Source organism: Anopheles funestus, chromosome 3RL (genome assembly GCF_943734845.2).
Source record: "Anopheles funestus chromosome 3RL, idAnoFuneDA-416_04, whole genome shotgun sequence".
Taxonomy (NCBI): domain Eukaryota; kingdom Metazoa; phylum Arthropoda; class Insecta; order Diptera; family Culicidae; genus Anopheles; species Anopheles funestus.
This window is the reverse complement of record NC_064599.1, coordinates 41,308,828-41,333,898: the sequence shown is the minus strand read 5'-3', so window position 1 is coordinate 41,333,898 and position 25,071 is coordinate 41,308,828. Positions and strand designations below refer to the sequence as shown.

At 41.4% G+C, this 25,071-nt stretch overlaps 2 protein-coding genes across 11 annotated transcripts in view; one reads left to right on the top strand and one right to left on the bottom strand.

The window, feature by feature from the left end:
* Positions 1-17,683, top strand: part of LOC125771867 (protein dead ringer) — a 109,015-nt gene extending 91,332 nt beyond the window's left edge. For all 5 annotated transcript variants that reach the window (XM_049442988.1, XM_049442986.1, XM_049442983.1 and 2 more), the window contains 5 exons: positions 3,158-3,341; positions 12,003-12,129; positions 13,306-13,637; positions 13,714-14,591; positions 14,983-17,683. In XM_049442988.1, the coding sequence (XP_049298945.1) occupies positions 3,158-3,341; positions 12,003-12,129; positions 13,306-13,637; positions 13,714-14,591; positions 14,983-15,467 (2,006 nt within the window). In that variant the 3' untranslated portion in view covers positions 15,468-17,683. The remainder of the gene's footprint in view (positions 1-3,157; positions 3,342-12,002; positions 12,130-13,305; positions 13,638-13,713; positions 14,592-14,982) is intronic.
* Positions 17,684-18,361: 678 nt separating this feature from the next.
* LOC125771866 (uncharacterized) overlaps positions 18,362-25,071 on the bottom strand; it is a 33,282-nt gene continuing 26,572 nt past the window's right edge. For all 6 annotated transcript variants that reach the window (XM_049442977.1, XM_049442978.1, XM_049442982.1 and 3 more), the window contains exons 4-9: positions 22,741-24,575; positions 22,403-22,650; positions 22,124-22,318; positions 21,676-22,045; positions 20,840-20,937; positions 18,362-20,741 (exon numbers count right to left, since the gene is read on the bottom strand). In XM_049442977.1, the coding sequence (XP_049298934.1) occupies positions 20,387-20,741; positions 20,840-20,937; positions 21,676-22,045; positions 22,124-22,318; positions 22,403-22,650; positions 22,741-24,575 (3,101 nt within the window). In that variant the 3' untranslated portion in view covers positions 18,362-20,386. The remainder of the gene's footprint in view (positions 20,742-20,839; positions 20,938-21,675; positions 22,046-22,123; positions 22,319-22,402; positions 22,651-22,740; positions 24,576-25,071) is intronic.

Here is a 25,071-nt window from a genome sequence, read left to right as displayed (position 1 = left end):
GCCGCAGGATCTTTTGCAATAACAAACTAACTTAATTTGCATCCACATCATTATCGATGCACTGCTACAATAATGCTTTCTCACCCACCCAACAATTCGCCGGTGTGTGAAGGGACTGTGTTATACTTTTTGCTTGCTTTTCATTTTTGCATGTAATCCGATTCGTATCAATTGAAGGAAACAGCTCCAGTACAGCACACGTAAAACTGCTAGAAACCTTCAAAGTGTGTTGGTTGTACTAAGGGTATCACATATCTTCTTGGGTATTCGATCCCTGCCCAGCCGAATGTCTTAGTCCGATTATATCAAAATGTTTCTTACATTTGTATTTTTTGTGCTGTTTTCTTTAGTTCTTGGTGTCTGTACATCGTATGCAGGGACGGTACGTTGTATCGTTTTACTATTCAACTTTGTGACCTGGTCTGGTTGGATTAAAATTTTCGCAACCTTCCCATTTTCCCTTTTTCAACTCTATTTTCCAGTTTTAACTCGTAAAACTTCTATGTACCTTCAGCATAACTTTCTAATTAACACCTAGCATTCCCATTTCATTGCCAAATAAACGAACCCCTTTGGAAATGGATCATCACTTGCAGAGGCTTTGTCTGTATGGGAGCGGACTTCGTCAATCACTGATGCAAGCCGAACCGCACATTTGGCAGCATTTCCAATAATTAATAATAATACAAAGTAGATCCTCGCCGTAAGGTGCATGTTTATATTTTCACACGCACTAGTTTATAAACAACTCAATCCGGTCGGTCGCTGCGAGAGTGTGACGAGACTTACCGCAAGGAAAACTTCCCCAAAACAGCGCTCGGTTGCGGTGACGTGGAAAACGAAATTTCCGCAACCGTTTTTCATTCCTTCCAGCAGAAAACCACATCGCCCACACTCCACCATCCATTTTCCGGATCGCACGGAATCTCAGCGCGTGAGGAGGTGTAGACCTCGAAACAAATAAATTGTATTTTTCCACGCGACACTCGTTAGAGAGCGTCGGATGTAGTTTGTTTGGAAAAGCGAATGTCACAACAACCGCCACAGTGCGGCCACCGTTAGGATGGTGGGTCGGAAAGGGGAAGGGATGCATACCACATGGCTTTGGCACGAGCGAAAGGGCACTTTTTTGTTGTTGCTGGTGTGTTTGTTGTTTTGGTAGCTCTGTCAAATGACGTTGATAATGTGCCGAGATGGGTTGATGATGAAGATGGAAGCAATCGCTAAATCGCACAGGAACGATCACATTAGCGAACGCGATCATTCATTAGTGGTGATGGGCTGGGGATGGTTGGGAATGGTTGGGAATGGTTGGAAAACGGGTGATGCTAATTTGTCAAAATATTTTGGCCGACAGTGTGGTGCGCGGTGTTGCGGTGGAAGTGAAATAGAAATAGTGGGAGCAAAAACATAACCTTTATAATCATAACTCTTATTTAGAAACATAGCAATAATATTCATACAAAACAGATGGTAGTTGGGATGAGTTATTGAATGTAACTATGAACGGGTGGGAACATATTTCTTGGGGATGGTGATGAAATGGTTTTCAGAGAGTCGATGTTGAATTGCTTAATTTTTTTTCTATAGGGAAAAAAATTCATTGATTATTTTAATTGATTTAGATTTCATTTCTTTCGCACTACCAAATATGATGAATTGTTCGTCTGTCCTCTTCTCTCCTCTTCGTCTAGTTCCTTAGTGGAACTATCGTTGAGTTATACATACATGACATGACTTATACATACCTCTAGACTTCTGGAAGTTACTGCTTCGTACAGGCGAAAAGTTCGGAAAGCCATCGTATCGTAGCCAAAGCCAAAGCCATCATATCTATCATTCAAGTATCGTGCAAGAAGACCAAAGACTGCTTAATCTATTTAAAAAAAAAAACAATTAACAAACTTCAATTTTAAAAATACAGTTGACAGAGCTGAGCCTCTATCACGTTTGACTATTTTTTTGACATTCTTGGCAATGATTTCTGGGTGGAGTGATAAGTGCAGTGGTTTCGTCAAATTTAATTTTCTGCAATTAATTTCAATAACACATTCCTATAATATTGCTGAATAAATTATTTTCTTTTATTCATTGCTTTTGGCCGTATTGCTTGAGTAAATAAAATTACTCCAACAGAATTTCTGTTTTTATAATAGTCAATAAACATTCAGCCAAACCTTCACGTGAATTAAACGCTACATTGTACTCATGGCGCCAGTCTATACAAATAACATGATCGGTCGTTATGTTGCAAATGGCCATCTAAAAAATTTTTTTAGAAAAACCATTTACTGCTGCCATTAACTCTATAGCAATTTCCCGGTATGAAACATTCGATCAGTGAATGATCATAATTTCTACAGAATTTTGAATCATTTTCCCTCGCCGTATGACGCCGTAACGCGGCCGTACGCCGCTGGTGACCGAAAGCGAACGCACGGTAAAGAGTTAGTTCGTTGGTCCGGTTGATGAACATATTCATCATTTATATCCCACCGCCGGTACGCACCAGTCACCCGTTACCCATTTGACGGTATTTATCGCGCCACGAGTGTCGCACCACCCGAAAATATGCATTCATGTGTCTCGGGGAGAAGATGTCAAAATTGATTGTCAGATAGATCTTTTTCGGTGGAAGATGTATTTTGTAGCATTATTTTGTGTCTTTCCTCTCTCCCGCCATGGCCGGTAGCCGTTGTTATTATTGCTGATATTGTTATTGCTGTTATGGTTGGTTTTTTTTCACCACCCAAACTTTGCTATGGATAATGATCTTCGACCGTTCTTCGAGGGGGAGAGCCCTCGTTCGTTGTGTGTCGTTTTGGGTAAAGTGTGCGGATGGAAGGAAAAACGAAAATGTCAGGAGGTTAGTGCATGTAACCAATAATAAAAGCGAGCAATAAATAAAAATAGACTTCTGTTTCTTATGTCGAGCGCCAACGTGGAGATTCATGAACGATCGTATCGTTTTGATTTCGTATGACAAATGCATCGATTTTCGTTCGCTTGTTTAATCTACATAACATCTTTGTTATTACATTACTACACAAAATTAGGTATAAAGCAAGGATTTTACGCTATAGTTATATTTTCCCTTCCTTTTAACCTAAAAGTTGTTACTTATTTTCTTATATTACTTATCTTCCATCTATTCTAGGCACACCTATTAACCGCTTGCCGATCATGGCCAAGTCGGTGCTGGACTTGTATGAGCTATACAACCTGGTGATTGCACGCGGAGGTCTCGTCGATGTTATTAACAAAAAGCTATGGCAGGAAATCATCAAAGGACTGCATCTTCCTTCTAGCATTACCAGCGCTGCATTTACACTACGAACACAGTGAGTTATCATTATTTTTGGAATTAATTTTCTATATGCACGCGTCTGGCGGATATCTTTTACATAATTTAAGACTTTTTGGTGTTTTTATTAAACATATATTTTCTTAAAGTACTCGTTGTGTATTACACACCGCCCTGATTATGTGAATTATCTCCACTTTCTTTGGATATACATAAATTTAAATATTATTCATGATTTTTTGAACATAAAAACATAATTTATGATCATATTCACTTTCACAAGTGAATGATTCACCTTTCATACGCACATGGGACGAGCATGCACTTGCTTTCCGTGTTGCTTTCGCCATTTTGTTTGTCCTCGCTGGTGTAATCGTACGAGATCTGGACTGTGTGTGTAATCGTTCCAGAATAAATTATAAATTGTGCCCAACGAATGGATTTTTTTTTTTCGGGACGAGATTCTTTCTGCCTTCGCCTGTATTCGTCATTTTCGCGATCGTTATGCTACCTACCGGGAAGCGCGCACGTATGTGTGTATGTGGAACACGAACGTCCCGCGATCCAAAAGTGGCGGCTTCGAAACCGTCGAAAGGACGCGCTAAAACAAAATAAAGTCAATTAATTCGTCAAAATGTCGTATGCACATACGCATGGAGACGATTCGTAACGCAACCAAACGCCTGAAAGAGCCTGAGGGATTAAACCATCGGGGACAGCACATAAAAATGGCCACCGTTTTCGCGATCGCAGACATGGAATGCTAAATGCGCATGACATGAGTGGAAGAAACATTTAATGTATTCCAGATACAAATCGATCGGCTTTCTGGTTGCAAGGAGAAACGGGTTTGACACGGAGATGTGCATTCTGACTCCTGATTCGCTGGATTCACGTCCTCAGATTGTGTTTCGATCGACCGTCTAGCCCTAAGGTGTATGAATCGATGCAAAGATGTACAGACGACAACAGGAACATGAACGCCTTGATAACTGCAATGGTCAAAGGGGCGTATGTGTATGCGCATAAATTATAGGCTAACCGGGCGCAGTAACGCAGTCAACTTTGCATACATAATTCGATCGGATGCTCCCCCGGTGGTGATGCTTTTAATGTGGTCTAATAATACAGCGATACGCTATCATTACACCTTCGGCACTTAATCCTTTCGACGCTAGCAAATGGTTTCTCAGCGAACAACGATGGCCACCTGATGTGTTTGAGCCGGACAAACATGATCGATTTTTACACTTTGTAGCTATACAAAGCCAGATCGTACAGTGATATGCATTAAATTGCAATGTAGTGCTGCATCAAATGAGATTTTCGATATGTGTTTCATTGTTTCAATTGCTTAATATTTTCGGTACATTTGTTCCCGCTGAAGTATGTACTTGCTTTGGATTTTACTTGAAAAAATATTTAAATTTAAATAATTGAGTATATTTGTATTTTCACAAAGAGATTTTATAATTCATTTGAAAATCAAATCAATAACAGAGATTAAAATCTCAAATTAGTTACGTAAATCATTAATGATTTTTAACTCTTTGTGGTGAAATGAATTCACTAACAGTAAGTTAGTTACAATTCTAGAGTTTTATAACTAATTTATAAGGGAGTTGCCGGACGAAATCAATTCGCCCTTATAGGAAGTTGCTAGGAAGAATTATTTCTACCTCGTCCGGTCATCATTTCTAATGATTCGGAAGAGATTCGAGCCGTGACCCTTGCTGTGCTAGTCCGAACGCCGTGTCACAACACCACGAGAAGACGTTACGTTACGTCTGGTTACATTGCAATTTCAAGCTAGCAAAACTCCAAACCATTCCTTCTAGTGTAAGTGTTTACAGGTGTATATATTTTCCCCAACACACATTCACTAGTGTACAATTTTTTTCAAATTGTGTTTATTACAAAACAACAAATTGATCGCTACCATTGCCAACAACATCAAGTGCACCGGGTGGTGCTTCCATCTCCCCCAAAGCACGGCCCATGTAAAAGGAAAACAGCACACATCCGTTCTAGTGCAGGAAAACCCAATCATCACCCTCTGTCCATCGAGTGGATGCAAAACCAAAACCAAAAACCCTCTTCTGACGTGAAAGACGCGCTCTGCTTCTGGCCGGTTGCCAAAGCATTTGCCCATGATTTATACTCTTGATGCCGCCCTTACGCGATCCTTTTGCGCGATGCAAGCATTATTATTTATACTTTATTTTATTGGATTTCATTTTGTTTTTAACCACTCAGCATTGCGAACACACAGCACCAAAGGAAGCAAATGATTGCTCTCGTTCGCTTTTTGCTGCCGTCGTACGGCTGACTTGCTCTTTCCCGGTTGCATTACACTTCTGCTGCACCTTGGCGCATATCACATGTGCAAAATGTGTATGTGTGTGTATAAACATGCCTGCGCCCTGTTGTGTACGATTCGCGTTTTCATTGGGCATTAAATTTGGGGGCCAGGACAAAATAATACGCCGACGCGATGCCGCATTGAAGCCCCAGACCCTGCTCCAGAAGGGTGTACGCGATTTTGTGAACGATAAAGAAGCGGACAAAAACAAAACACAAGACACATACATTTCTTCTTCACTGCTTCAGTTGAACGACGACCAACGAGAACGTACGCGAGTCACATGCCCGGTGCAGGAAATATGCTCCACTGGCAAAATATGTTCGTTCGTTCTTATGCGCCCTTATGAGCACTTTTCCACTTACCCGGTCGTCCGTTGAACAGCGGCACGGGAAACGAATGCCACAGAAGGAAACAGTTTTATAGGCCGGCACTAAATTAAACTGCATATTAACCGATGTTTTGTTTTGTGGCCCGGTCGCGCCATCTTCAACGCGCGCTGCGTCTACACCGACCTCCACATGGCCCCAGCCCGAACACCCGATCATCAATAAAGTTAGCTAATTTCATTAAAATACAAATGAGACTGGTGCGAGTTGCACACTGGGTTCGGACCGAATGCATTGACCATTTGGCCTCGTAGTGTGTGAAGGGATTGATTTATGAAGATCGATCGTTAAAGTTTACTCATTGATTAAACCATATAAAATGCGGTGGAGCGAGATAGTGAAGAAAATTAGATTTTTAATATCGACTTGAGCGAAGGGTTAAAATAATATAATGCTCTTACCAAACCGTTTATCGTCGTTTAATGTTTGGCAAAGATTGGTGAAGTGATTGTTTTGTTTTCTGCATTTGTTAGTAGTAAAATAATTGCTCTTACATTTCTTCTCAGAATGGACATAGCATACGTGAAACATACGTCTATCATGTCGTGATGGTGTTTTATTTTATTATAGCCCACAATTGCATCGCGTCATGCTCTCGGTGAACAAAACAAACAAAAAACCCAAACGCAGAAAAGAGTGATCGAACGTTTTCGAAATGTCACCCTTCGCTACCTTTGCGTTCATTTGTTTCTCTCTACGAATCTACGATCTTTACAACGGGTACGGGTCCTTACCAGCCGCAAGTCGTATGTGAAGCTCTTCATAACCACAAAGCTTGGGATAATAACATCATCGCAGCAAAATACCATCCTGACCGCAGAAAGTAAACGATCGACAAAACGATCGCGGTGAGGTTTGGGTTGAAGAGATGCAAGGCGAAATACCAAATCGAGCATGGTTTAGGGGAGTTGCGTTTTTTGGGGAGGGGTTAGGCAGGGAAAATAAAAACCAACAATCACTTAATTGTTCAAACATGGACGTGTTTGATATCGTGTACAAAATTGATTGTTTTGTTATTTTCCCCTTTTTTCCATTGTTTCCATTGCTCGGTAGGTGGACGAGGGTGAATATGTTGGTTGGGTTACTCCGCATAAATTTTTCATCATTTTCTATGTTTTTTTCTCTCGTTTTATTCGAAGATCAAGTTAATTGATTTTCAAGTTTTACGTCATATATATTTTTTTTCTTAATTTAAAAAAACACCAAATAATCATTTATTTCCTCTCAATTTTCAACAAAACGTCAGTCGATCAGTTGAAACAAAGTGATCGCATGATCGTAACTGTGCCGCGTTTCTACTGAACATAAACTATCAGCAAAATGTACTGGAGCGAAGGGATAAAAGGCTAAAGTGACGGCAAACGGATCGAGTGAATGATTCAATCCCATTTACCAATGGGATTCCGCTCTCGAGTGCACAAGGTGATGGTGACGCTATTTGCGGAGTAGCCAGCATTTCCTCCTCCATTGGAATCGTCCCAAAAAAAAAAATACTCCATCGAATGGAACAAGTGTCCACCACATCGGCTCATAATTCCATAAAACCGTTCATAAACATATTTATAAACGCGAACGCTTAGTCATAAACGGGGAAAGAGAGCGAATGGAGGTAAGCGCGGTATTTGAATTTCAATAGACAAATATTTGATCCCGGTGTCATTGCACGTGTGCGTGGACATAGCCGATGTAATTGATGTTTTGTGTTGGTAATTAGTGGAAGTGGAGTTTTCTACGTTTTATTCGTTTTTTTGTTGTGTTTCCGTCTTTTTTTTTATTATTGCAATAATAGAGATTATTCAAATCGTAAAAGGTTTTTTTATTAATTTTACATCCTTATGAAACTCGATCCACTAATCACAAGGCCATAATTTAAATATTGAACCTACACAGTCTATTTGAAAATGAAACAGTATTTTATTTTATTTAATACAATACAAACATAAAATTATTGATGCACTGTTTAATTTGCAATAATCCATTGCCATGTGTAATGCTTTTTCATCTCTAAATCGCGGCTCTGGCGTCTGTTTGTCTGCAGTCGAAAACAACATGTGCACTCCTAAGAAAGATCGAAAAAACCTCACACCCATAAACAAAAAATTCCTTCACCAAAGTCAATGCAAAATTGATTCTAAATATTATCCCTTTGCACAGCGAAACATCTGTTTCGAGTGCACGATCCCAAAGGGTGCTATATGGAACGATCTTTACCACCCTTTGGCGGGTAACTTTGGCGGCAAATGCGAAACAGCAAAGACACATTTCAATCATAACTTTCCTTTACATGCCAAATGATGCGAATTATTACTGGCTTAATACCCTGTCATTTTCGCTTAAAGTATCCCAAAAAAAAGAAAAGAAACCCTCTGTGCGCATGTAGAAGTGAAATATGCTTCGCGATCAGTGATCCTCATGCTTTGCCTTTTACCGCGCGAATGCTACGAAATGTGAATTATGGCACTGAGTGCATCCCGGGGCTTTCCTCGTGACGCTACAGGTGTGTGTGTGTTCTTATGCTTACACATATCTTTGATGCTGCGGGCAAGAGTATTGCCTTTATTCTGTTTGTTTCATATTCGCGCCATATTGTCTGACCGAGTGTTGTGTGTGGCTCATAAGTAGGTAAAACCCATTCAACATTACAGTAGAGCGAATCATCCACTCCAAAACGTGGTATCTGGCGGGCACAGCACCGTTCCAGTTTTCTCTTTTTTTAGGTAATACGTCACATTTTTGTCTTTGCTGTTTTTTCTGTTTCCGTCCCCATTTTTCCCCCATAAAAAAACAACACCCGGGAGGAAGGTGGCCGGCATCCATACGCGATGCTGTGGCAATTTAAATATTAAATTAATATATTTTCGCACCGTACCGAAATTAATGTCGATTGTTGGTGGCGATGTTGTGGTAGGTGTAGCACACTCTACCCAAAGTCTTCATCAACAGCCTAACCGAAAAAAGATAAAAAAAAACAAGAGCTCACCTTTATTGTCAGCTCAGTCTGCTTGAACATTCGTTGCGTTGTTGGGCGCGTTTGACGCTTTCTCGCCTTGCGCAAAAACCCAACCACCCACCCAAACAGACGTAGACGGAGGGAACTCATGTTGCGGTGGAAGCCATCTGGGTGTGTAGAGTTTCATATGTTATGGGTTATATACGAATGGGGACGGGTGTGTAGAGACGAGAGAGAGAGTGTAAGTCAATGTTGATAATTTTGTGACATTTATTATTTCCCGTGCGTGTATTTTTTTTTCGTGTATGTCAATTGTCGGTTTTTTCTTGCTTTGTTTTGTGTTGTGGATTCTTCTGTGAGTATTTCATTTTGCATTATTAGTGTGTTTTTTTGTTGTTGCCGTTGTTTTATGTATGAAATCCCACACGGCCCGCGGCATATTGTGCGGCTTGTGTGTGTCATTGCAGGTGGTTATCATTTTGAGTGAGGCTGCCAGCCTGGATGGGTCTTCAGTTTTTTTAGCTGATCTGCATGTGGAATTAATTTGACGACAATGTCTAACCTTCATCCCTCATTAATTGTGCAGGTGAAACTTTTGACAAAAAACGCAATCGTAGATAAGGATTATTATGGTATAAAAGTATGAATTTCAATTGGTACGTTTAAGAAGCCCCACGCATAAGTTGGTTTCGGCTACTAATCATTGGGCGTATTAAGGGTAATAAATAAATTTGTTGCCTAATTTCTTCCAATAAATGAGTATTTTAATGCATTATATTTACTGGCAATTTAAAATATTTGAACTATGTTTTTTACTACTTGGAGAATTCTTTACTCATGTGTTGTTTAATTGATTAATTTAGAAAAAAATCATGATTTTTTGTACGTAACATTATAGAGTTTAATAAACAATTTTCGTTTTTGGGGAATTTATACTTATTGGCTTACATACATCCCCATAACAACAAACTGCCCTTGAAAAGAGAAAATGTTTTAACATAAAACATAAAAAAACTGACCGCACGAAGGAGACGAACCAAGCAAGATGAAAAATATAAATCGATGAATTTATTATTGCAAATAAAGAGGCATGAGAAAAAAACCGTTGGACATGGTCAACAATAAATTGGAAGATAATAATAAAACCCATTTTCGCTCGGTTACAACCCCCGGTCGCTGTCCATCTACCAACGCCGTTTTAACGATTTCAAAACATAAATGACCAATCCATCAGAGACGTGCATAAGTCTGGCAGTGGATCGTCTGCCAATGGAATGACAGATCCTGGGTGGATAGGAAGAGCCGTACAATGTTTTAGAATCTGGTGGCAAGAAGAGAAGATCGCGAAAATGGTATTGATTATTATTTTCGCAACGCAATCGCGACCCGTTCCGGCGAAATCGATCGAAACACCACCAAGTCTTTAGGATGGTTCAGGATCAATCAACCAGATTTTATGTTCACCATACAACAACAAAAATGTAATATCCTCCAGACAGAGATAAAGAAGCTTCTGTTTGTGGGCCTCGAAGAAATTCCTCGAGGTGATTCCGTTTTGCATGCATGCATGTGGCTTCATGTGAAGAAAAGGAAAAGTGGTTCAAGGTTTATTGGCGTGTGTTTTGTGGAGTCGTCTCCACTGCGGGATTTCGTTTGATGCGCTCTCCAACATTGAAAAGCAGCTTCTGTGGAAGCATTTCGATTCCCAAAAAGTCACAAAACGGTGGTCGTCGGCTCTATTAATGAAAAGTTCATCATTGTGTGACTATTTAATGGATTTTATAAGGAAAGAATAAAAACCACACCGTGGCACATTGTTGTGTGTTGGGTAGCAAAACAATTCTGTGTGGATCACGATGGGAACGATGTTTTACGAGCCTTATGGCTTTGTCGGAAAACGATTCAGTTCGCGAGATTTTGCGATGCTTTTAATCCTCTTCCGCTTAATGATTCGAGCTGCATTTGGATGCAGCGGATGCATTAAAGCTTCCAGGAATCAGTAATCAAAGAATTCTAATGTTGGTTTTATGTTTTCTTTTAATAAATCCCTTTCTGGTTCGAACACAACGTCTTGGCAATTGGATATATTAGGTCATCATTATTTTCGTTTTGAAGAATTTAAATTGAATTTATTTCTATTCCCAATGTGTATGTATCAATCGTTATTGTTATTAGATAATACTGTTTATTTAATTTACTTTTTTCAAAACGAAATAGGAGTCTAAAATCATACAATTCAACAAAAATAATGTATGTGACATTTCCTATAAAATATATTCGGAAAAGAAACAGAATTATAAGTGTAATTCAACTCTTGAAATTTCATTCAAGAGCATGATATACCACAATAAAATAATTAATAACAAAAGGAAAGACAAATAACAGATACTTAAATGCAAAAATAACTTTAAATAAACACAACTGGAAAAAATATAATTTCCCAACATTCTCAAAATAATGAAAAACACGTAAATATTTAGAGCCTTAATAAAAGACAAAATTAGATTATTAAACATGTCTTCTAATGCGTAAAACGCGATGATTGTCGCCACGTAGGACTATACTCCGTAAGATATCTTCAGCCCTACAACCATTTGTACCTGTACTCCTCCATCTCGAGACCGTTGCGTCCGTTATAAAATACTGGTTTTATATGCTAGATGCAGCATGCAATGCATGTAAATATGTTTACACAGTCAATTAGAACACACCCGCCAACAGACGGGCCAAGACAGAGCCAAGTGGCTAGTGGTTGGAGCATCTTTCGATGAATTAATATTTATACTCACTCTTCGGGATCCCTCGTCTACTCGTTTTCCGACACGCATTGGTCATCGGCCAACGGCTAGCATAAGCATAAGAGGATCGGGTATAACCATATGCAACCATTTTCATCACCGCGAGGCGTCATCGAGATGCGCTGGTGGACACATTCTTCTTAAAGTTCTTTGAATCTTCTAACCTTTTGCTTGTTTTTTTCTTCTTTCTTCTTCCCAGGTATATGAAGTATCTCTATCCGTACGAATGCGAGAAGAAGAACCTGAGCACACCGGCCGAGCTGCAGGCGGCCATCGATGGCAACCGACGCGAGGGTCGTCGCTCTAGCTATGGCCAGTTTGATTCGGTAAGTGCAACGGACGCGTACATAGCTTCATACACCCAGCACAGTTTCGTTTCGTGAGGAGACGCTTGACGAGATATGAAGCAATATAAGCAGCTCTCAATGCTTAGCGTAGGTCGTCGTTGATACAGGTGCGTCAAACGCATCATTCTCTGTCTCAGTGTCCTCGTTGCAAGAGTTGCGTTAGGTGCAATGTTGAAGGACATCTAATCAAATGAGAATTTCTTGTATAGAAAGTTATTTAATTTAGAGGAAATTAACTATTCAAATTCTTATAAAGTAAACAATCAATCTTTTATGAACCTTAGCGCTATAGGATGGCAATGTATCTCAACTGATTTAATGTTCAATAATTATGTACGTTTATACAAGATACATGGGTGACACATTTTGCTACTAACAATGCATCCCCTTTATATGAAACCTTCTCTTCTCAAAACAATGTTACTGCTAGCAATATTATTGCCACCAGAAAGGGCAGCTGCAATTGATCGGTGTGCGTAAAATAATAGCCATCCCTTTTTTAACGACCGACCGTCTTATGAACCATCTGCAAAACCATAAACATAGCCAATAATCAATAAACTTTGATTCATGCTCATGTTGCAACTGGAAACGATCGCAAAACTTCCGTACGCCACGATGAGGAGCATGGATCAAAATATCGCTGTTTTACTGTTATTGGTAGTGATTCGTGTTCCGACAACTTCGTACAGTCGCAGGATGACAGGGTCCCAGCAAGTGTGTTGCTTGGAAGAATGATTTTCTTCCCTGCCCGTTTGGTAAACAGCAACATACAAGCGCACACGATCGTTTCAGTAGTTCGATCCGCTTACCACATGAGGTTTTACATGGCATGTCGAATAATGGGATTGAGTAGCAATGGTAATAGTAGCACACAATGCACACATTATACATAAAATCAACCGAGGCAACCGAGAACTAATCGGTCTTCCACGTGATCCAATCGGTTGTTGTTTGTTTTGCGTTTATACTACACCAAACATCGACGGAACAACGGAAATGGAATTCATTCATACAACCGTTCGATCGATGGTTGTTACTCCATTCATTAAATCGTAAGGAACCGATCTATCCTTCGCATCGGAAAATACAATGTAAAAGTGAACGGAACGGCTTTCAACATTTCTCCGCATTGTTTCTGCCTTTCTTTCACAGCCATCCGTACAACGCTCACCGATTCCGCAGGGTATTTCACAGATGCCGCCCCTGTCGCTGGTGTCACACGTCAACCAGCAGCAGCACCATCACCGGCTGCTACCACCGGTCGCCCAAATGCCGAATATATTGCCGGCCGAGTTTGAGCAACGTATGCTCAACTACATCAAGATGTTCCAGCCGAAGGAGATGAGCCGTGCACAGAGTCCGGACAAACTATCCGCCCTGAATGCGATCGATATTTCGCGTGTGGCACTCTGGAACATGTACAATCCGAGTCCGAATAGTCCACCGAACTCGCTTAACACTAGCCCGGAAAACAATATGCAGAGGTAAGGTTTTTTCAACTTTCCAATTTTTTTGTTGCAGCCCATTCCTAACCTGTTTATCATTTCTCGTTCGTAACAGTGCTCTCGATCTTTCGGAATCTCCTGATCATGCAATGTCATCGATCAAACGCGACCGGGATCATCCGGTTGATTTTAGCGATCCGCGTGACTATGGAAATGGATTAGGACCGCCGGCCAAACGTAGCCACCATCATCACCATTCGCATCACAACCGGTCGCTAACGCCACAGAAGCTAAACAGTTCCTCGCACGATGAAGATGATGCCCGGTCGGACAGCACGCCGATCAACCTGCGCGAGAATGGTACCCATGGACGCCGCCCCACACTAGACGATGATGGCGATGACGAGGAAGACGAGATGGAGGACGAAACAACGGAAGAAGACATGTTGCGCGCGCAGTTTGCTGCTGCTGCCGCTGCCGCAGCCGTTAATCAGCACCCGCTCGCACTCAGCCTTGCCGATCATCATCTTCAGCAACAGCAACAGCATCAGCAGCAGCAGCAACAACGGGAACGCGCTCAGCAGCAGGTTGCAGCACAGCGTGAACAGCAACAGCACAGTCTGGCAACACTGGATCTAAGCATACTGGATCGTGAGCGGCTACGTTGTGATAGTGCTGATAAGTTGAAGCGTCAGAGCCAGCAACATCAACAACAGCAGCAGCAGCAGCAGCAGCAACAGCAAAATCAACAACACCAACAGCTGTTGGATCAGCATCACCTTCACCAAAGGCAATTGCAATCGCAATCGCGTGTCGCGCGGGAACTTCTAAAGCATGAAAATGGTGACCGGCTCAGCTTGACACCGGACAGTGAGTTGCACCATTCGAAGAATAATCTTTCGGCTAAGTTTGGTGGAACTGGTACAGGATTGACCGATCCCTTTAGCTCACCGCTCGGAATTTCTGGAATGCAGTTTAAGCTGATCAGTCGAGGTAAGCCAACCAATAGGAAATGTTTTAATTTGGTATTTATTAGATAAAACAAGATCATTAACGAAATTTGAGGAGTTTTCTGAGGTGAACAGAGCAAGTTGGAAAAATATCTGGATTCTTCTCAAGATGAAGTGGAATAATAGAACACCTCTTAGTACACCGCTTAATACTGTGATAATAAGCTCACTCGAATGATCTTCAGGGATGAAACATGTTTAGCAGTGCTTTCTGTAACACGTATCTCAAGAACTGGAACAAATTGTACTACCTTACGGTTGTCATTAACCTTAGCATGAGCCCTACACACATACTGAATAAAACCCAATTTCACCGTTCACCTCAATAACCTCTTACTGATAACACTTTTTGTATCCGCCTTTTTCTTTTGCAGGTGATGCCAGCAAGGGTGACCAGAAGCTTGTGGTGACGATGGAGTTTAACGGCGTCCAGTATGAAGGTGTCCTGTTTGCCAATCCACTATCCTCCGCCAACTTATCCGCACCGACCTCAACACCGCCCTCCTCGTCCGTATCGGCTACCTCGGCTTCCCCGATCGGTTCCATGGTATCGCCGGTCAAATCCAGTGCTGCTCTCATCTCACCCCTGGATGATCGTGATTCGGCCGCCACTACTACCACCACCACCACCAACGTGGACATCCCGATGGCACCACTATCCTCATCGAATGGCACTACCAACAACAGCACCACCAGCACTATCACCAACTCCACTGGCAACAGTCTCGCCGCTAGCAGTAGTGCTACCGCTTCCAATACCTGCATCCAGCAGCAACAGCAGGATAGTGTGATTCCGACTGTACCCGTTCATCCGACGGTCGGTGGTGCAACCAGCCCGGCAAGATCGATGGTTTCATAGGTTTGTGATCGCTCCGAGTGTTACCCGGGTAGTGTGAGCAGCAACCTGTTACCGAACCGAGCTCTCTTGCTTATTAACCCCGTTTCTGATAAAGCAAAACCATGAAAATACGCGCACGGGACATACAGTGCTCTCTTCTTCTCAATGTCCGTGTTCTAGTAATTCCCTCAACCTCGCTTTTTCGCCGTGTTTGGCGTGTTTAAATGTTTCTCAAAGGACGAAGGTGAAGAGATAGTAATCCACGCGCGTTTGCCTTCTCGCAATCAGCTGCTTGATTCCGTTTGTGCAGCCCGGATCGGATGTTAGTGTGTAGTTAACGAAGCGAATAACTTATACCCGTTGACGATAAATGATGATGATAATAGGACTTAATGTAAACCCGTTCAATGTGGTGCTCAGGTGTGCGCCAAAGCATTCAGCATCTACATTGACACATCCTTAACAATAGTGTACCGCTTGTGTGGTACATGTTTTATTGTATACATATTTTCCCCACGGCTAGCATTATTTTATCAGGTTTGATTGTCTTTCTTTTACATGCTTTATGTGCAAAATAATTTAATGCATTTCACAATCATTCGCATTGTAATTATTATCGAACCGCATCATCATCAAACTACAACCAACACTGCTCGGATGTAAATTTACTACCAGCGGTAGAAAATCTGTAAATGATCAGCAAATAATACTTACAAAACCGGGCAACACATTTACTATGCACCATGAAAGGAAGGTGTGCCTGCGTCTGATAATGATAATTGAAGGCATCCGTTTAGCCGTTAGTGCGGAAGAGATAATTTTTCTTTTTGTTTATATAAGATGCTTTATCATTACGCTCCCGTAAGCATATAGGCATAGTAGTAGCACTTTCCCTTTTCGACTGTATTTCCCGGGCACTGGAAAGCGAAGATACGCTTGATAGAGAAACGCTCGTAAAAGAATAGATCGAGAAGGAAACGGTACGGTTTTCTTCTTTTGCTACATCTCTCCATCAACAGCAGACATCATACACACAGCAGGATATCGTTTTGTCCTTGTGTTCTTTTGCGTATGTTTGTTTGTTTCTATTTCTTTTGTTTTATTTTATGTTTTTTTGTTTTGTAATATGCTCTTCTTCAGTACCAAAAATTATGTTTAATGCTTGTGAGACACGATACATTCATTTTATGTGTGTATTTTCTTCATTTTCCTGTCTCATTTACACTTACTTTACGTTCATCTTCATCCATTACGTGTCGCTGATGGGTAAAAGAAGGTAATAGGCAAACAGATCATACAAACAGGACACACGTTTATACGAAATTGTTTTAGAATCACTTTAGCATGGTTTTGTCTGTTTTCTTTATGTTGCTTTTTTTTCTCCGCGTTGGGGAATGGAAAGGGAGAGATTGATAGACAAAACGCTAGTATAAATACATAAAGGAATAGAAAGCTAGGAAAGGCAGCAGCGCATATAATAACATGTAAGAGCTGTTGAGAGTAGAGTTTTTACTTGCTTATCAGGCAATAATTTGAAGGTGAAGAAAAAAAATGCGGAGAAGAAACAGTAATTAGTTTAGTAGCTATATAGACTTCTCCCTATTAGTTGTACAATGTAAGTGTTAGTGGAAAACAAGAAAAACAAATATCACTTCCGAAGCATAATGGTAGGCTTGATTCGAACAAAGAACGATTAGAACACAATTGGAAAATTAAGTATACTAAACAAATCAAAATACACAATGAAAGTATGTTGTAGTTTACGAAACAAGAAAAGCTAAAACCACACAGGCTACTAATTGACGCTTTATGTGACGCGTGTATGGTAGAAGGAAAAATCACAACAACAAGGAAGGAAATATATCAACTTCTACAAAAACAGACGAAAAATGCGCCAACTTGCGGCAAGTTTGCGTGCGTAGTGTATTGAGAGGAGCAAAGCAAAGAAACGAAAAGAACAAAAAACAAACTTGCAGTTTAGCAGCAAGAAAAGTAGCAATTCAACTTATGTCACGCTTTTTTCCCTGGTAGGATTTTGTTTAAGTTTCGTTTTTTTTCTTATAAAATGGTTTTAGCATAAACGGCTGTTCAATTTTTCGACGTTCTTTTTCCGCATTGTGGGCAGTGTCTGAACGAAAGCTAGTGAATACACACAAGAACAACGGAAAAGGATAAAAGAATCGTTTTTTACTTTTGTCTTTAATATTTCAATAAATTAATGCACTTGTATTAAAACATTTGTTCTGGTTGTGTTTTGTTATCGGAGGCATTGTTTTTGTTTAAGAAAACATCTAAGTAAATGAAAGAAATTGATAAAAAAAGAAGTTCCATTGGATTAATTTTATAAACAAAACTACTCGCCAAATACCGCCGGTTTAACGGAAAATATTCAAATTCAAAATCATGTAGTTTCAGTACCCATCGTTAGAGGTCGCTATAGCTACCTGCATATAGCTGTGAAATATTTCAATGTGTCTCGAAAGAAAACATAGAAATATTTCAAAGCGTTAAACCCTGTTCGTTTGCGACAAAATTTCCTATTGGAATAATTTGAGTAACAAGAGCACACGGAATGATAGAGGCAAAATGCAAAAATTCACCTAAAAAGTAGAGAGCTTCATCAGTTGTATGTTCTCTTGGTAAAATTCTTGAAATGATTTCGTTTGAACCTAATAGGGAATTCAAAGAATGGGAAGAGATGAGGGAATAGTTTTGCTTCAATACGTACAATAACGAGTACGAGTGATACTATTTTAAACAAAACAAGTAAATTAACTTCTTTCTGCGCCAAACCACACGAGCTAGCTAGCGAGCTTGTAAAATAAAATCATTGCGATAGAAATTCCAGCGAAAAGAAAACATATAATCCCATCAATGTTACGAACGAAAACAAAAATAAATTCCCACAAAACAAATAATAGTTTAGCAAATGTACAATTTTTTATTTGTTCCTATAACATTCCACAAACGCTGTTCGGCGTCCGTTCCGCAAACAAAAACTTTCTGCTTCCGTACATATATATATATATATAGTCCGACATTAGTCCACAATTCGGTTTATCAATTTCGTATGTATAATATAAGTAATATAATTTCCTCGAAAGTCTCGTTCTAAAGTTTCCTCACATTATTTGTCCGCCAAAAGCATATATTGCTTGTCGTTGTGTTTTTGTTGCTGTATAAATACCTTCCACTACGGGTTACATACATACATAGTTCAATTGTTTTCTATCTGTTTTTAATTCATATCTCGCTTCGATTTTCATTTCGTTTGCGGTATCAGTTCAATACTAGAGGGTGTTGTTGTGGTTGTTTTTTGTTTTCGTTAGTTTCTCTCATTTAACACTACACCACGCATAGCACTTAACTCAACCCGTCATATTGTTTCACGCTAAACATTATCTTTCTGTCGGCACCTCGCACAATAAGTATGTGTTTGTGTGTGTATATATATATATATATATATATTAAGCCGATAAGCAAACTATCGGATACCTGCTACTACTTGCCACAATTCCGGGCTTAATTAGTACTCTTATTACGGTGTAGCAAAATTACTAATGATTTACCTTTCTTCCCGATGGTACGTTAGTATAAATGTTAGTTCACCCATGAATCAAAGCAACCACCGAGGTGATCACCGCGAAACAAATGATATGTCCACTACACTATGCTAGTGTATGCATAATAGATATGCTACAAAAGATATATATCCTTTCCTTCCCCTTCTGGTCAATGCTTATAATTCCAAAAACTCATCTAACTTTTATATAGCAGCCAAGTACAGTGACAGTTCATTTGCTTTCACTATGTTTTGTGTTTTGTTGTTCTGTCTAATGAGCGTATAACGTATCCGGTACACAAATCTATACATAAGAGGCGCATGTGTGTATAACGATATATAGTAGCTGCTGCTCCTGCTGCTGCTGTTGCTGAGTATGCTGCTGACATCCAACATCAAACCTTCGCTTGCTTTGATTGAAATGTTATTCAGTTAAATAGTTCTGTAAGTCTATCTCTGTTTATATAAAGGGTATTGTGTATGTTTCAAGGGTATGTTAACTATCAAATTTTCTACCCATTTTTTTACCAAAGTTGGCATACGATCACGATTGAAATTGGTTACATACTTTCCTACATCTGACCATCCAGTATTTGCCATGTATATCGCTTTACAATGGTTTCACTCGGGAAAAACGTGAATTGGCTTTTCAAACCAACCCAACCAAACAGATGGATTAAACTCATCTTTCTTCGCACTTCATATTAGTTTTTCGTTCGTAACCCGCTTTCTTCGCGCGCGCACAACAATCTAACGCACACTGAACAACACACGCGCTTAATTCATCACACATTATAGTTGTAGTAGTAGCTTTGCTTCCAAACAAAATAACGTAGGAAACCATCAACCCTTTCACCATACACATCAACGTAGCCTACTTGTGTTCATTCTCACTCGCGGGAATTTCGTTATCGTGGGTATAAATATATCGAATAAAAAATATATGTCTACTACGCACTACACAATATGGTTTTCGGTGTATGATTGAGTCAATGTATCCTGGGCAACCAGAAACAAAAAAAAACACACACAGAACATTATGTTGTCGAATGTCGTGCGAAGAAAGTGTTCAGGCCCACACGTTTCCTCTTGTTGCTAAGGGTCTAATAAATAACGCACATAAATTATTGCTTCGTCTTCGTTAGATTATCAAAACGTGTACGGGTGGTCACCGTAGAAACCTTGCAACCTTAGACTTCTAATCAGCTTCTAACTCAACTTCACACACACGCAATGGTCCACTTCTTGCAAAGTACGCTTAACTATCGCCTTGTTAGGACCACATCATGTTCGAACGTGATCGTGATCGGTTCTGAACCGACAGCAACAAATACAATAGTGCGCGGCATCCTCCTTAACGATGCCGTGTTTCACTCATTCAGGCACTTTGCGCCTGTGGCTGTGGGCTGGACGCATTCATTAGTATTTCACCCCCAGCAGTGGTGCCATTCTTTTTGAGCATTTCGCCTGCCACTGGCATGGCGGTCGTGGTGGTGTTGGTGTTGGCCTTGTCCGATTGAGCTTTCTTGTCTTGGTCCTCTTTGAAGAATATCTTCGTAATCACAATATCGCCCGTGCTGAGCGTCTGGCAGGCTGCTTCCTTCATTTCCTTCGGTGGCACCGGCACCGTCGGTTGGTGGTATACACCGTAACCGGACGATGCTATTGGTGGCGGTGGAGTGATCGAGTGTTGCAACCGTGCCGCTATCTTTGAGCTGGGTTTGCTCACACGGCTGAAAGTGGAACGAAAATGAAGGGATGTTAATAGAGACGAAATTTTCTACGTTTAGCTACGTAGGAGGAAGTTCGTGACTGGTGATCACACACTTACCCTTTAATGGCGTCTTTTTCCTTTGCAGGCTGTAGAATATTATCGTTAGTTACTACGATCGTATTGGCATTGAAGCTGGACATTGTGTCAGCAAAAGACTAGAAGGTGTCATGAAATAAAGAAAAGCAAGAACAAATCAATAAAACATTACAATAAACGTGGCAAAATATGGAAAAGATAGCAATGAAGAAATAAATACAAAAATCACTAATGAATATTAAAACATAAATTCAGATCCTAACGAAACTGGCAGGAAATTTAAACACATTTCTTCTAACAAAATCTTGATAAAACGCAATTAAACTAATAGTCAAAAGATAATATTCATAGCTGAAAACCAAAAAAGATGGCAGTGTTATTGAACGATTGTAAGCACTTACTGCATACACCATTTGCCAAATATTAGCCTAATAAAAATGTGTATGGTTTGTACACAACAGTTTTTTGTGATTGAACAGCAAAACATTAATAAAAGCTTACATTGTTAGATCTACCGGTTGGTTTATGTCGTTGTGATGGATTAATTATGTACTGAAATAATAATTATATGTTCTCCAGGTTACAAAGTACTATCTCTACAACTTGCCATGAGTTTTCTTGTTGAGATGAATTTTGACACATTTTAAATTTTCCATCCAGTTTACAGTCAATTCATTGATCCCACCAAACATACAGTGACACCCAGGAAAAATTGATGCTCAACCGAATGCTTTTAATTGTTGCTGAATATAGCTGCCAAGCCCCTATTTGACTAAAACCAACCGGTAGATCAAATTGCAAATTATAAACTGTGCATGCTATAAAACACCCCTGATCGTTCCGCAAAAAAAAACTACCTGATCGTTTGGCAGCAGTGTGGCGGCAGAAAGAATCGCTTCCAGCTTGTCAATCTTTGCCATCCGATCCATCGTCGTGTTGGAAAGGATTTCGTCCATTAGCTGCATCGATTCCGTCAGGCTGGGCGGTTCCGAATTTTTCGGTGAGAATGTACCACTACCAGCAGTACCCGTCCCCGTGCCCGGTAGCGAATTGTCCGACGGTACACTATCCATGCTTTGGTAGTCCTGCTCAGTGACGTCACACTCGTCATCCGAATCGCTCTGATCGCACCGGTCGCGATCGTAATTTTCCAGCTTATCTAGCTTCTTTGCCACCTTGTACGACACCCGTAACTTTTCCTTTTCCTCTTCCGTTAAATCCATGTACCTGTAGATGGAACGAAGTGCCACAGAATTTAAAGTAAGAAAATAATCACAAACAAATAGTACAGTGATGTAACGTTACCTCAACAGTCGGATTTCTCTGTTGCTTAGGACAATGTTTTTGCTGGCCGATTTCAGCTTCACCTTCAGATCCTGTATCTCCGATCGTACCTTACGCTGCTTCTTGCGCATTTTTACATCCACTGGGCGGATTAACATTAAAATCTGCTCAGTGCAAAGCTCCGACAGCAGTTCGCGGTACTCTGGCTTGATGGAGCTGTACTCATACGAAAAGAAAATCAATTAATACAGGACATCGAACGGTCCTAGCCGTTAACCTCACAAACGGCATCACACTTACGTCGCCATGTTGAGGTATAGCTGCTCGTTGATCAGTATCAGCACGTCTCCGGCAGCGTACAGTAGCATATCCCTTGTCAATGGCCTTCGTGCCCAGTACTTCTGGTCACGCCGATAAACGTTCTTCAGCTGGTCTTTCATCGGATTAACGGTTGCATTATACATCTCGCATAATGTATTGAGGGACACATTCTTCACCTTGTACACCTGCTTGCCCTGGTCCTGGAATTGCAGCACAGCATGCGCAGACTGGAACGCAAAATGGGAATCAAATGGCGTTACGAAATATGTGCCCTGTTTCTGACTCTTTCGACCAATTCACACACAAATCGTCCTTACCTGAGTATCGAAGACGTTCCGGAGCAGGATTTGGAATTGATTGAACAGATTGACCGAATCGTTCCGGCAGTCGTGTATCACCTTGATCACCTTTTCCGATTCCAGTATTTCCTTGAGCCCACCCTCCACCACCATATCGGGACAGGTGGTAATGTCGAATATGAACGCTTCCCCTCGTGTCGTACCGAGCTGCACCATTGTGATCTGCCCGCGGACACCGAGATTAATGCCCTCACAGTCGAACGATACGATCGCCTGCTCTTCGAGGGCTGACTTTAGGATGGCATTGGTGACAAACAGCGATTCCTTCACCGTCGAGATAACGCGCGTATTCTGCAGCACCTTGATCTTCCACGTATCACCGATGAAGTAGTTGTTCGAATGTACCGGATTGCCACCCGTTGCCGGTGGCGTCGGTGACATCGCACCCGTCTGTCCGCCCGTGCTTCCACCAGTGCCCGTTCCAGTCCCTGTCGACACAGTACCACCAACATTATGCTGTGCTGTCGTCGTCTGTATCGCACCCATCGAGTGTTTGTCCTTCTCCAGATTCTCGGCTAGCGTTTTGATCACGAGACTGTTGATACGCTGTTTGAGTGTTTGATTTTTCGGATTCGGAACACCCCCTACCGTCTGTTGTGTCGGTTGCTGTGACTGTTGGTGATTAGCGATCCTATCGTTCACCAACACGCGTCCATTGTTTGGTGATTCGGGCACATTTCCACCGGAGGATACCAGTGTGTTAAAACCCGTATCGTTCGTATTACCTTTGGGAGGTAACAACGAAAGCTTCCCGTAGCTCGTTACTGTCGGACAGTTCCGTGGACATAGGATTTCCATCTTGAAATCGTTCGTTATCAGCAAACTATCAAACCCACTGTTGGGCTCACTCTTAATGGTTGCAGCGAGCGAAGCAACATTGTTGGCCGCACTGGCATTGCTTCCAACCAGCCCCACCGATACCGGTTCGTTCAGCTTGAAATCTCCGATCATATTTTTGGGCGAAGCTGTCCGACTCGTGTTGCTGCTACCGTTCGCACTACCAAACCCAATGCTACCACTGCCACCGAACGTTTGTAAGCTGTTCTGGGGACTGCCGGCTGACGTGCCGGTCATGTTTCCTATGCTATAACTACTGTGTGTGCTACTGCTCCCGAACGTGCTATTCGAAAGGTTCAACTTATCCTGCGCCTGGCGGATGTGCGCATCCGACAGTTTGGGTTTCTGTAGCAGCGTGACTAGATTCGACTGGATGTGAAAGCAATCGGAGAACAGCTTCAGAAACGTCTTCAGATCGCTCGGATTCTTAAACATGTGAAACCACTGCTCCTGTGGATAGTTGGACGTGACCATGTGAAAGAGCTGATCGACCAAGATCGGGCCCTTGATCTCGATCACCTGTGCGAACGAATCGAGCAACTGTTGGGTTGCTTGTGTATCGATCGTCGAGTTGGGCAGATGAAGCCGTTCCGAGGCCGGGACTTCTTCCTCATCTTCGCAACCGACCAGCACCACGTTCTCGTTGTCGATCACCTGGAAGGTGTCCGGATGTTTCAGCAGAAACTCGGTGAACTCGCGTATGTGCTGACCGGAGATGTGGCGCACCTGGGGCGACGCTTGGCTCCGATGGCCCAGCAGACTGCGGATCGGCACTTCCGTCCCTTTGCCATACTGTAGCAGCTTGTGTTTGAAGTAATCTTTCGCCTCCTTGATGTAGTCCCGCTTGCCCGATACGGACGAATCGTCCATGCTGCTCGATTGGTACGAGTTGATGTGCACAAAGTCGCCATTAATCTCGAACAGGGCCGGGTATTGGGCGAGAAATTTTTTCAGTCCTGCAATGGGAAACAAAAGAGCGGCAAGGAAAAAGACACATTAATTATCTGCTTCAAAACACCAATTTTACACATGCACCTGCTCGCATTGTACGTATCTTTTTTATAAGTTTACTCTCTCCTTTGCAACAACCACCCACCACACGAACGATAACGTTCGATAGAAAAAAAACATTATTGGCTGTATTTAAGAGCAAAACGCCACACTTTTTCGGAAACATAAAAGGGGGCGGAATTTTGCCAACCGGTGCCAACGGACGATAACGGAGAGCGCCACAACCCACGTTTGCTTCCGTTCCAATGGGCTTTCATAACGTTACGCAAACGATCGGGTTGCACAGTTCGAAGCGGGTCAATTTATTAACCATCGCGTCCAAACTATCGTTACGCATCATAAAGCAATTGGCCGGGGGAGAGCGAGTACCACGCATCGAATGATCATTCATTTTGTTCGTATTTTATTTCTTCATTTGCTGTATGATGGTGCGATCTCTGT